This window comes from Gobius niger (assembly GCF_951799975.1).
Source record: "Gobius niger genome assembly, chromosome: 5".
Classification (NCBI taxonomy): domain Eukaryota; kingdom Metazoa; phylum Chordata; class Actinopteri; order Gobiiformes; family Gobiidae; genus Gobius; species Gobius niger.
The window spans coordinates 21670487-21684020 of record NC_136856.1 but is presented as its reverse complement, the minus strand read 5'-3'; the positions used below and the strand labels follow the sequence as shown (position 1 = coordinate 21684020).

The 13534-nt window shown below is 42.4% G+C and overlaps 1 protein-coding gene across 1 annotated transcript in view; it reads right to left on the bottom strand.

Annotated features, from left to right (window-relative positions):
- slit3 (slit homolog 3) overlaps positions 1 to 13534 on the bottom strand; it is a 227285-nt gene that overhangs the window by 63617 nt on the left and 150134 nt on the right. The window contains exon 6 of the mRNA XM_079556106.1: positions 10810 to 10881. Coding sequence (XP_079412232.1) covers positions 10810 to 10881 — 72 coding nt within the window. The remainder of the gene's footprint in view (positions 1 to 10809; positions 10882 to 13534) is intronic.

Here is a 13534-nt window from a genome sequence, read left to right as displayed (position 1 = left end):
GGCTTTACGCTGAGCAACATTTTCACGATTTACAGAGACAAGCACTCAGATTGAGACATCAGAGCCACAGACGCTCTAGGGATGCAATTTTAAGCGGTGGTGGCACATATTTTTAAAGAGCGCCTCGTAATTGGATTTTGAAGCATCTCAGAAGCAGATTAGCAACAGCTCAGCGACAGATCCGTGTTCTTGTCCATTCACTGTCCTCTTCAGGTTGGCTTAATTTCAGGGCGTTGAAGTGATTCCTGACCTTGTTGACTGAGTGCACTAAGCCCTACAGACCTTTATGACCAGTGAGAGCCCGAGGTGAATGGTCTTTTCGCCTTTCAATCGTCTCATATTTGAACTTTCCCACGGGCATTCACTGCTTCCTCGCAGAGCTAACACGACCACGTCAACGGTAGAAGCATGAGCGCATTTTGTTGGTCCTCTTTTGTCACTGCATCGAAAAAGTGTGTATGTCAATGCATGTGCGAGGCAAGGCCGATTTAATAAACCCTGGTTGTTTAAGCAACCAAAGACTCTCATCCGCAAGAAAATGGACATTTCCAGAGTGTTGCCGTTGGAAACTGCTCTGGGAAAACTTGACTGTTTACAAGCTGGCCTAAAAAAGCACTAGGGATAGAGATAATTACAAGCTAAGGTATTGACTGTGCAGATCCTTAGCCTATAGCGGTATTCTTAATATACAACACCAGTCGGTAGATCATAAGAAACATCAAGTTTAAAAAGTATATAATTACTTACTATGTAATTACTTAAATATATTTAATTAAGTAGAAAACAGAAGAAGAGCAAAGAACCAAAGTTACATATCTAAAAAAAAAAAACACTTAAGGGCTAAATGACCGGCTGGCATTTGAAAACTGCTGATAATAGAATTAGAAAAGAGGATGGTTTCTCTGCACTTGCTGTAATTTACTCATAATGAATGTTTGCGTTTTTCTTCACCATTGGGTGCTTCATACATTGGGCACAGGGACAAAAGCCTAAACTTTCCCCAGATCTGAGGTATCGGTGAACCCCCTTTAAGAGGAAATAAATGATATCCCAACATTTACACCAGTTGCCACCATCACCACAACCTGATGATGTTGATTCTAATCAAACTATCTGGCACTATGCAAACACACAGGACCATCATCATCCAGTGTGGTTTGGCACTGGAACGGTCTGTTTGGAGTAAGGCTCTTTTCTCAGAGGCATTTAATACTGGGGCCAAATGGAGCTCTGAACAATCCACTGATGAGACAATTGAGCCTAAATGAGAACGAGAGGTCCCAGATTGCTTTACGCTCTGTCTCTGTGTCTCAGACTCTATCCCACCCTTAAATCACCCCCCCTCACCTGAAGCACCGCCCACCACTATCTGCCCTAAACCCGGTGGGGTGATAAAATAGGTGGTGTCTGTTGCCGTGTTCCCCAGTTCTGCCCCAGCTGCCACAGATATCAGATATAGAGCGACAATGGCTATCTTGAGCTTCAGTGAAGAGCCTGTACATTTATGCAACAGACTACAGAAAAACACAATGAGCACTCTGACTTCTACAGATGTTCAAGAGTATCATGTGTTTTATATAGTTTTTAACTAAAACTGTTCGCCTATCTAGTTGTCTGTAGATACTTCTATGTCCATACTGAAATCTGAACAGAGAAACTGTTCAAAAACAAGTTTGGACTTTAAAATGTGGTTCATAAAACACTGTGATGTCTATAGGAGTCCATGAACATATTTTGTGTGTGGAAGGAGATGAAAAACTTGCTTGACCATGTGCATAATAAGTCAACTGAACACTTTTGTTAACACTTTTACTCCATGTTAGGGTATTTAACAACTAATGAAACTGAAAATTGCTGTTGAAGCAATAAAATATTATTTCAAGGAGTCTCCATCGAAACTCGCTTCACAATGGTCAAAAGTTTCAGACCCCTCCTGTGGACAGTGGTTACCTTACATACTTACATCACCTCTTCACCTCACCAGTGCTACTGTTCCTTTCAGCTTCTTGACAAGTCCGTTTTCTTCTGCAACATGCCTCACTCCTCACGCTGATGCTCTCTGACCCTCTCCGTCCGTCTCACATACCAGCTTCTCCGTCGGGCCTCTACGCTTCAGCCAGAGTCCTGCTCGGCGCCAGGACCCTGACTACAAAGGGCAGCCAAACCAAAATCACAAATCTCCACTGAGCTGGACTGCTCTGACCCATCTCCCACGAGCAACAAGTAACGCAACAGCACAAAAGAAGATTTTGATACAAACCGTTCAGTTCAAAAAGGGTGCCAAGCTGAAAGCAATGATTTCTTTGTGAAGGAGAGGGGGAGAGCATTCAGTTCAGTTACTTCCAAAAAATCAAAAATCAAATACCGACTGTGGAATTCTGCGCTAACAACTGCCTACCATTTCTACCCCAATAATGGTAAAGTTTGCATACCCTTTGAGCTGTTCTTTTTATGATATATCTGCCACTATATTTTCTGAATATGCTTTGAATGAAGTTTTGAAGGGGAAAGCCAGAGAAGTCAGCAGCTCAGCAGGTGGAAATACAATTCAGTGCCTACAGCTAACAAGTTTTACACCGACTGCCTTGCTGTTTTCTTTTTCTGGTGAGAGAAAATACTCTGGTTGATTCAAAAGTAAAAACACAGCTTCTTTTTTTTTTTTTTACATTTTGGTTAAGAATTTGTCTAGGATGTTGATGAAAAAAACAACAACACACACATAAATAAATGATGATGAAATGAAAGGACCAATAACTGAAACACAACGGGGGAGGACGGGGCGGAAATTGGAAAATATACAGAGGATTTGGACTCCAAACAAAAAATATATGAGAAAAGGCATAGGATGTATTAAGGTGTAGGATCGTATGGCTCTAAAACTGTAAGGACGTCAGAAACAATGAAGAAAATGCAAGCCAAGTGTGTGTGGCGGAGGGTTAAGGCATGAGGCAAAGTCACCTTGCAGCTCTATCCAGTGCACTGAGCAACTGTCTGTCTTCCCTTATGAATTATGACAGTCGCTGGTTTGGCCCGCACCACACACACACACACACACACACGCACACACACACTCACGACACACCTCTCATGTCTCCCCGTGGCACACCCTCCTCCAGAAAGCGCTCATAAAATATGCAGCTGTTCCTCCGCTCTTTAGAGTGCTTTCCAGCCGCGCACGTGTGACTCTCACATCTCTACGGTCACGTCGCGATAATGCTAGTTTTCTGTCTTACTTTCGTCTCCATCTGTCTCCCCAGGTCACGCCCTTCGTTTTCATTCTGAGACAGTGCCCCCCCCCCCCCCCCCCAACACTTCCCCCCTTTTAGAAATGCAATTCATTTCAATTCAGGCTCGCCCGCCACCGTCGTGACACCTGACCCGCTTTTCATTCAGTCGCGCTATCTTTCAAACTCAATTCATCCCCCGATCCCCGAGCGTGTGACTGTTTTTGTGTCCTATCAGCAGAAAGGTAAAACATTCAAAGGGCTACCGACCAGACCGCTCGCCCGACCGTTGCTTTTATTTGCGGCACATAAGCGCTTCAACCAGAATTTATTCATAGCGCGCTCTCTTTGCAGGTGCTTTTTTTTTTTTTCTTCTTGCGCGCGCTTTTATAGGTGGAATTGCGCATCTATTTCAGCGCCATTTAAGAGTCTGTGCGAGGAAGGGCGGGACACCTATTGGCACTTTCTGGGGTTGCATTATCTGATCGCTCGTGGTATGGATTGTATTGAGCCAGCATACAACATACAAGTGGATTCAGAAATCTATAATGGTAATAGCCTCTCACCAGCCTCAAGTCACGCTACGGGAAGAAAAAGTAACATTAAATAAAATTGAAGAGCGATAGAAAGAAATTACATCAGCAGGTAGAGAATGTGCTTAAAGGAACAGGCCACCGTTTTTCCATACTGAGATATGTTCTTACCTGAGCATAGACCAAAGATGTTGTTAGCATGTAGCCTCTCCCAGCATATTCCTATAGCTCCAAACTGGGGTGTAGTGAGAGGCGACCAAGCTCTTCCACGTTCAACTCGGAGTCGTGCATTAGACGGTTTTAATGCACGACGTGGAGTCAAGAACAAGTCAAGGCGTTCCTCCATGCATTAAAACTGTCTAATACACTGCTCCGAGTTGTTTAACCCGCTTATACCGTCGTCCCATACACTGAAACCTTTCATTTTGACCTGTTTTAAGTCATGAACAAGAAGTATTTTACTTTTTAAGCTGTTTTACCTGAAGCTAGTTCCAGCTCAATTGCTTGTCGTTTCTATGGAAACAGCTGCACTGGCGTAATTTTGTGTAACTAGACTTGGATCGTGTAACTTTTCACGTAACTGTATTTAAATACGGAAAACTTGGAAAAGCTTCTAACTTCACCAAAGTTTGGAGCTATAGGAATATGCTGGGAGAGGCTAAATGCAAACAACATCTTTGGTCTATATGCATGACTGAGCACACACACAAAGACCAGACAAATACGCATCAACTCGTCTAAGCTCAGGTAAGAACATATCTCAGCATGGAAAAACGGCGTCCTGTTCCTTTAATTAAGGTAACAGCACATTTAGATCTCAATATGTGTTATTTCTGCTTCATTTTCTCTACAGATAAATTAGCTATTACCTCAAGGTTAAGAAAAAAGTTTTCACCTTAGGGATTACTTTTATTCACATCTCACATGTCCAGTTGTGAATAACCCAGAAAATAATAATTATAAAATTATAAAATTCTGCACCTTTCTCAAGATTGTATGTATTCCTTCAACATGTGACTTAATGCTTGGATTCAAGGAGCATTTCTCTCTGTAGTAAATGTTTTATTACTATATGCACTAAGTCTGAATATTCAAATCATGCAAATATATTATAGCTTTTTTTTCTCTCTCTCTTTTCCAGATCTGGCACAATGATTAATGTATAGCACGAGCTCCAAGTACTTATGAAAAAATGAAACTGATTACATCTATTTATACCCCCAAATGATGAAGCACTTATCATTTATTTTTATTAATTTTCACTGTCAAGGGGCGGGAACTGGATGGAATAAAATACGGTTGAGAGATCACTGAGTGAAAATTGCGTGTAATTCACCTCTCTGAAAACTACTCTTTGAATAATTATCTACTAATCAGCTTCGTTTTCTGCGGTCCTTGTGAAGTCATTAGCGGCCCACCTAGCACACGCCGATCTGCATGGACGTGTGCCCCGGCCCGCTTCGAAGCAGTTATGATTCCGCGATCGTGTTTGGCCGCATTTATTAGACCACTTGTCTGTGTTTTGTGAGTGTGTCCTTTCCACAGCTCATTTGGATGCGAGGCGGCGGGCCCATCGAGCCGGAGCTGTCCAAGCTAGCTTTGCAGTCATTAGCGTGCTCGTTAGTCCAGTTATGTTAAATCTAAATTACCATTCATCATCACATGGGGATCCATCATTTAACATGATGTGGCCTGGCAGACCAGCACACTGACTGGATTAACTCATTCACAGACACGCCGAGAGGTAGCGGACGAATCCCAAATCGGCTGTTAGCGTTTTGGTAAGTGTTTTAATATAGATTATGTGTTATTGATTGAGACGCTGGAGGGCATTAGCCATGATTGGTGTGCCCTTGTGATTTGCCAAATTTGTTCCCAGTCACCTAATGCGATAGAACAAAAGACAAGGAGGACAAAATCCAAAATTAGTGAGGAGAAGATTTGAGAATAGAGAGTAATATGAAGGGCATGAGATCATTGTGTAACAAAACAGAGCAACAGGTTTGTTTCGGTTCATTTTCTTAGTTGGGCTATAATACAAAGTTAAGAAATTGTCAGACGCTTTATGCTGTTGCAGCAGTGACCAGGGAAATCATACTGTCCTTAAACTCGGTTTGGGAAGTCAATAAGAGGGCCGAAGAAACTATGGGGACTTAATAAATGAAAACATGTCAATCATGTTAAAATGATTTAAGTCCTATAGGTAAGACGAAGTATAGACAATGACTGTCGGCCTCATTTGCACATTTTATGACAGAACTAGAAGGTGCATGTTTCTAATTGATGGGAATCAAACCCAGGACCTTATGGGGAGAGACTGCTGACCACACTTGGTTAAAGCAAACCATAGAAATACAACAGGAATGGAGGAGATGTTCATTTGAGATGTTCAAGATCTAACTGAGCCTTCACACTTTACAGCAGCATAGCCTCCATCTGCTGATACACTATGTAGACTCACAAGCATGAACACAAAGACTAACTGTCAAAGGAACTTTGTACAAAAAATAGAAAGTAATAAGTGATGGTTGAGCTTAACAGCACAGGTTTGATGGTAGATTACCTGTATCTTTAAAAAGTGTGTTTTAGAAGTAAAACTCAGGATGGAAGAGTGGTAACTATGAAACTCAGGCATTGGCTCTATACCTTCCAGTGCTAATACACGCTAGATAATGAATAATGTGCAGACTTTAACTAAGATTAACACATCAACTTTGCTCCAAACACAAAGTTCAAACCGTTTATTTTATTTTTGTTGGTTTTATTTCTCAAAATTGCACAGAATCACTTTAGACACTCCTGAATTTGACAAAAAAAAGAAAAGAAATATTGATCAGTTTGTCCTGCATTAAAATTACACCGACTGTTCCTGCCAGACAATATAAAAATAGCTGCATAAAACTTTGTAGAAATATTGCCTTTCATACCAACTTGAAAACTACATCTAAACGCCCCTGAGAACAAATGTATATACAATATTAATCAGAACTGCCACGCTCTCTCACAAACCACCTCATTTCTCCCCTTGTTACCAATGTTCCCTGTTTGATTTGGGCGTCTTAATTCCTGTTGTTGGTGACAAATTGTGCTTATAAGGCTTTGTGAAGTCGGAGCTCGTGGCTTAAATGAGAACTAATCTTTTTGTTTAGTGTTCCAATGAGCACTAGAAAGTTCCCCCTCACACTTCAATCGCTCCCTCCATTAGCACCATTACTTGTTTAGGATTATTGTGCGGCCTTAATTGACTCTGATGGGCGTTTAATGATGAATATGATAAGGCCAATCTCGGCAGTCTGTTTGCATTTTACAGGAGGAACTACACACTGGTTTGCGTATCTGTGGCCTTGATTAAATGAAGCTGTTTTGCCTCTTGTGTGTGGTTGCATTCTTGTCATTTCACCGTGTTATGAAGAAGTTGCATTTGATCACAGCGGTCGGTGCGGTGATCTGGGTTCTTGGAAAAAGCATCACAGAAGACTTGACATTGACTGAATTCATTTTCGTTTGATCTCCAGTGCATTACTTACACATTTCAATCAAAAAAGCACATATGCAATACACTACCATTTCTACATGAATAGGGCGTATTGTCAGGCCATCTCACGCTGACCTTTTGAGGGTCCCTGCCCCCATTTTGAAAGAGCCCTTGTGTCCGTGTGAGTCTATCTGACAGCCGTGGCGGTCTGGAAACAACAGAGGTTCAAATTGAGTCAGTCAGGGAGACATTTGTCCCATCAATAATTAATGCCTCCCTGCTCTCCCCACTCTGATCTTTCCAAGCCATTCTTTATCACCGCACCTTTTTTTCTCCCCACAACCCACCAACATCACATCGCCTGCTCTTTTATCTCCTTGCACCTTTATCTTTGCATGTCTTTCTTGTGAATTTGATCTTCCTTGCCTTATCCTCAGAGTCTTTTGTGTCTCCTTAGTTCTAGCGGTGGATAAATAAATCACATCGAGGAAATCTGCGGTTCTTACTCTCAGTTTGCCCCCCCCCCCCCCCCAAAAAAAAAAAAACCTTTCACCCACCATGTCTCCCATGTATCCGTCCTCTCCTGACCAAAAGGGATGTGCTGACAGTTAAGTGCAAGGCATTCCTGGTCTAAATAAATCATAGTAAAGGGCGGTGCACTGTTACAATATGCTACTCTAATCGTGGTACACATGAAAAGAAGCGTGACTATCAGGGGACGAACACTAGGGGAGCGGTATCAAAGCCAAGAGAACGGCCTTTTAAGTTGTCTGGCATCTTAAAAGACACCAAGCTCGAACTGGTGCAAGAATTAAAAATAACGGGCGCTGAATATAAGGGAGAATTGAAGTAGTGCGGTTTTTTTTTCTTCCATGTAATGAAATTATATAGAAGAACATGAAAATGCCACACAGCTGAGGTAACATCAAGGTAGTTTCAGGCCAATATACTTCAATTGTATCTCTCCTTAATGTAAGGTATGTTCAGATTTGATTAAGTTGCTGTTATCTTAAGGCCCGAGTGCCATCAGGGTTGTTCTTTGTTGTGCTGTATATTTATCTCTTTATTATATCAGTGAAATCACTTATACATAAAATACAAAACGTATTGTTGGTTCTTGATGATTGCCGTCTGTTCTAACATTATGTGACTATAACACAATTCACTGAGAAAAATGCTGTCACGTCTTGTCATGTTCAAGCATGCAAGCAAAATACAATAATGTAATTAACGATATCAAATAAATAAGTGAAAATGAACCCAGTGTCTCCGTATTCAGAGGTTGCCTCTTCACCGACACCGCTCCCACCAATTGCATTAACCAGATAAAGCCAAGCCGAGCACCAAACAGCGGCTAATTAAAAATGACTAGATTCATTAATGTGGAGATTCATTAGCGGCACACACCCTGCACTGCACTTCTTTCAATTAGCACGATGCGCTTTACACACACACACACACACACACCATTTCCCACATGGATGCAAATTGGGATGCCACAGACAACATCTTACAGCCTGGACATTAGCATACATGGTCTATTACATTTGTGAATATAGGAATTGAAGAATGCTAAATAATAATGTATAAATAATCATTTTGAGATCAGTGGCAATTTTCATTTTACGCATTATAGTTAATGTCGTGTCAATGTTAATATGCGCATCACTCTGAGTATAAATTAATACAAGGTACAATATCAATTGTATTTTGCTTGTATATTTTGCTTGTTCGACAGTTCCAGATAATTTGGCTAAAGTGGCGACTTAAAGCACTTGCAGCTTAACTTCCAAGGTCATATAAAGATGAAGCTCCTCTCTTCACATATGGCCCCGCAGCTACCTGCTGCTGCAGTCATGTGACCACCGCTCACTGTATTGTCCCGTTTGGTAACACAGTCACGAAATCCAGCTCAGAAATGAACAGATGGGGCTGCTCTCCTAATGTGAGTGTGTGTAAGATGCTCCAAATGAAGATGAGTCCAGCGGCACACATACACACCTGCTTTATTAAAACGTCACCTCCACTAGATATACTGTGTGCTGTCACTGTCTGTGTGAATGAGCATGGCTCCATATTTACAGTGAATTGTAAATCGGGCCGAGCACTCAGCTGTCAGACTCTTATGAATTGCTAATATGTTGTATCTTGCACCGCTGATCCATTGCTATCTGCCCCCTATCACTTCTATTGTGCGCTGAGTGAAAGCATGGCAGGGGAATAGAAAAGCCAAGTTTGCCAAAATGAATTGGAAGGTGAAAAGAAGGACGGACTGAATGTAAATGTTCATTTGAAGTATAACTAATATAAATTCAGGCGCATGCAATAATGCCTTTCACCCTGCGGTATCCCGAATCACGTATTGTATGGCGATAAAGGCTGTTGTAGAATTGGATATTCTTTGTAGTTGTTCACAGCCCTGTGCTGAAGCATTTCCTGCAGGATTCTCAGCTCTTTAATCATTCATGTGGTCACATAAAACAGGGCTACACTGCACCAGCCATGTGCCAGTGGGATTCCCATTTACATACTCTACTACTATTTCAGGAGATTCAATATATGCAGTTATCATCACTTTTTTTTTTTACAACTAAATTACTTTGACTAAATGTTTCTAAGACTATAGTTGCAAATATATTCATTTATTTTAGTCATAAGACAGTTTCACCCACAGCAAACATCTTGCAATTTATTCTTGATTTGATTTGCACAAGAGCGACTCCCACTCATCCTGGACATCTCTCCACATTATGAGAGAGTAGTATAACCAATAAGCTTGCAGAGAAAGCCAGTAAAGCAACATGGAGCGACTTAAACTGTTATACAGTCATCCTTAAAGCAGCATTAGAGATTTTGAGGATACCCTTTTCATACTTATGGACGGCATCACTCACATCTCTTCGCAACATAAAGTGAAAAATGACTGCAGCTTTTTGCAGCCTGATAATAGATGCTCAGTGTAGTTTTGTCAGGTGCTGCAAACTGCGAGTGTTTCTGTGCAACAGGAAGTGTCCCCCGCGGACACATTAATCCACATGTGCCAGACGCTGCGCCGGCAGCATACACAACAAGTGGAGAGAGCAGCGCGGCGGCAACAGGACTGTGAGACAAATGAGAACAGAGCGAGACTGGAGAACAGAGCTGTGTCCTCGTGCACATCTGGAGCACGCACCATCACAGCATCCTGCAGCTCTCAGCAGGTGGCACTCACGCTTAGCCAGTACATTTAATGTCAAAGACAACACACGCGCTGGTCAATGAATCGCCACGCTACTTCATACGACCGCTATAATGACCTCCATCACATTTGAACTCACTGAAACTAAATGATGTGAGAATTACCTTATTAATATGCAGTTATGAACTTTCTCAAATTGCATTCAGAAGAAGAAAGGTGGTGCAGAAAGATGAAAATTATAAATGAAAAATAAAGATTCACACAGGAAGGAGAGATAAGAATAAAACCAAAGTAAGGACGAGAGAGGAGGAGAAACCCAGGACAGCCCCAGTTCTGAGTCAAGACGCAACAAGAGATATGAGCCAGAGAGGGAGAGAAGAGAAGAGCTTTGTTACTTACAGAATCTCCAGATCGCGCAGCGCTCGGAAAGCTCCATCTTCAATGCAGCTGATGTGGTTGCTGTCCAGTTGCCTGCAGCGCACACACAGACACACAAACGAGAGAAGAGAGAGATAGTCAGGTCCGCGGAGGCGCTCAGGGGAGGGACTAACACTGTAAGACTGCGCTGTGAATGAGAGAGGCAGCCGGGCTGAGCAGGTACGGGACTCTTAACTCCCACCAACACACTGGGGGAACCTTTAGCTCCAGAGGCTACATGGCTAAGGCTGATCTCACCTGAGTGGTGCCCGAGGACAGGACAGGGAAAGGGCAGGGGGAGAGCTGAGCTGAAGTGGTCCTGCCTCAGCCTATCACCTCGCTCCCCTGCCGCATGCCCAGCCAGCACTGGCCAGCTCACAGCACGGCACACAGCAGCAGCCCACCCCGCTTGTCTCTTCTGTAAATATTAATTGCATTTTCTCCTCCTCTCCTCCCCCTTCCCATGTCCTCTGGTTTTATTCTTTTTCCCCCTCTCTCTGTAGTGAAAGAGGGAGTAATTTCATTACATTAGGCCAGCCAATCCATTAAGGGCCTTTTACCGGCTCTGTCACTGAAACAATTTCATTAAAAGGAAAGCCTCTGTAAATCAAGCCTCCAGTCACGACGCTCTTCCCGTCCCCTTCCTTCCTCTCCTTCCTCCCTCTTTCCTCGTTCCCTCGCTGGGTCCCACACGCACCCGCACCCCTGTCCCATCCATCCTGGGCTTTTACTTTAATTTGCTCTACCCATCCCATCCCCTATCCACTGATGAACCCAACAACCCCAAACCTCAAGTCCCCCTGTGCCACTCTTCATCTCGTCCCGGCGGACAAGACTGCACATGGAGCCACACAAAGGGCAGAAGTTAACCCAGTTGAAATGCGGCGAGTGGTATTTCGCCTGCTAGACACGGAGACAGGTGGAGCGCACACACCGTCATAAAGGTCCTATGTGAGGCTGCTGCATGTCTAGTTAGTGTCTCCTCACAGACAGTGGTTAAGAAAAGCACATTACTCCAAAAAAACACTCTCATACGTCTTCCCTCTAGCCTCATCCTTTCTTCCTTGTCTTTCGTTCCTCCTCCCTTTGTCTCAGCTCATCTGTCGGACTCATTTTTCACGCCGCGAGCATCTGCCCATTCATAATCCATTTCTTCCTCCACAGTGTTGTTCCCTTGTCTAGGATTCGCCTTCACCTTTGGACTCTGCTCACCCCATCCATCCATAGCAGATGCACTTCCACTTTGATATTGTGTTTGTAAAAAAAAAGTTTTCAAGGGCAGTTGTGAACGTACAAGTCATGCAGGTTCAAGGTTATCGTTTTTTTTAATACTGTAATAGGAAGGAACTGCAGGCTTTTAATGCAAAATACATTTTTGATTTCTTTTCAAAGGACTGTTTGAGGGAATAAGGAAAAAAGGATTTGAATTTCCATTGAGAAAATAACTTCATTTACCCGTCTTTGGCAAACTCACCTGTGTGTGCTGAAGGAGGAACAATTCAAAGACAGGATTAAGATTTGGATTCAGACAACAACATGTTCAGTTATGGCTTCCCTGACAAGCAACAACTATTTTTTTATTAGAAATGTACCAGAATACAACAGTTTACGAGCATTTTCTGCCTGTTATTGAGCAGCTGCATGTGCATACTGGTTGGCATACATTCATTTTAGTTAGTAAATACTAATTCTATTCCTAGAGGCCATTTCCAGTTGGAAACATCATTATTTTGTTCTCTTAAAGGCCAGTGCACTGATGAGATGTTTGGATCTGCTTTGATGCAATGTGATTATATATTTGAGATGAGGGCAGTGTAACTTGTTTACGGGCGGCCCATGCTGCACTTGATTAATTGAGCATGACTTGTAAAAATGGACCAGTGATCATTAATGTAAATTGTAACTATGGTAAAGTCTGACAAAGCTGTTGTTCAAAGTGAAAGCATCTAAAGAGATGACCCAAAAACTGAGGTCTATGCAGTGTCTGTCTTTACGTTACTGAATTCACCATTCTCTCCGTTTGGACCTCGGCCTCATTAACCAAAGTCAATACAAATAAAAAATCATTGCATTATGATTACAACTGAGAGTAAAGTTTACGCTGCTTTTCAATACTTAAGACTAACTAAGTCATGCAAAAGCTTCAACAGCAGTTATATTTTACATTATAGTGTACACACTCATGTGTAACATCTCAAACAGTTGAGTGAACTGGTGTCTAATAAACAGCGTTATCTCCTTGGAGCCTGGTCCAGCTGAACTGATGAGGACTGACAGCTGCTGAATTGTGTTAAACTAAAGTCCTGACTTTATGGGGTTTTCTCAGATAGTTTTCCTATAAGCTACCCTCAGAAAGCCAACATTTGTCATTTAGCTACATTGGGAGTAAGTGGTGAATTGGTATTGGCGATCATGTTCTTCATCTTGAGCCTCCTCCACAGTAAGTGATTCTATCAGGTGAGCTGTGATTGGCTCCTGGGACAGGTCTGTTCACCAACAAACTGATTAGCAGTGACATGATTGGGATCATCACTGTGTCTGTGTATATACTGTTCTGCCGGAGCAGTCTCAGTCCTGGGAGAGTTTGGGAGTTGGTATAAAAGAGGGGCACCCAAATGAGATCTTCTTTATAATTAGAGAGTCAGTTGAATCCTGTCTATCAGAGAGTCTGTTGGCAGAGTGAGTCAATGCTTCTCTGCGCTGCCAT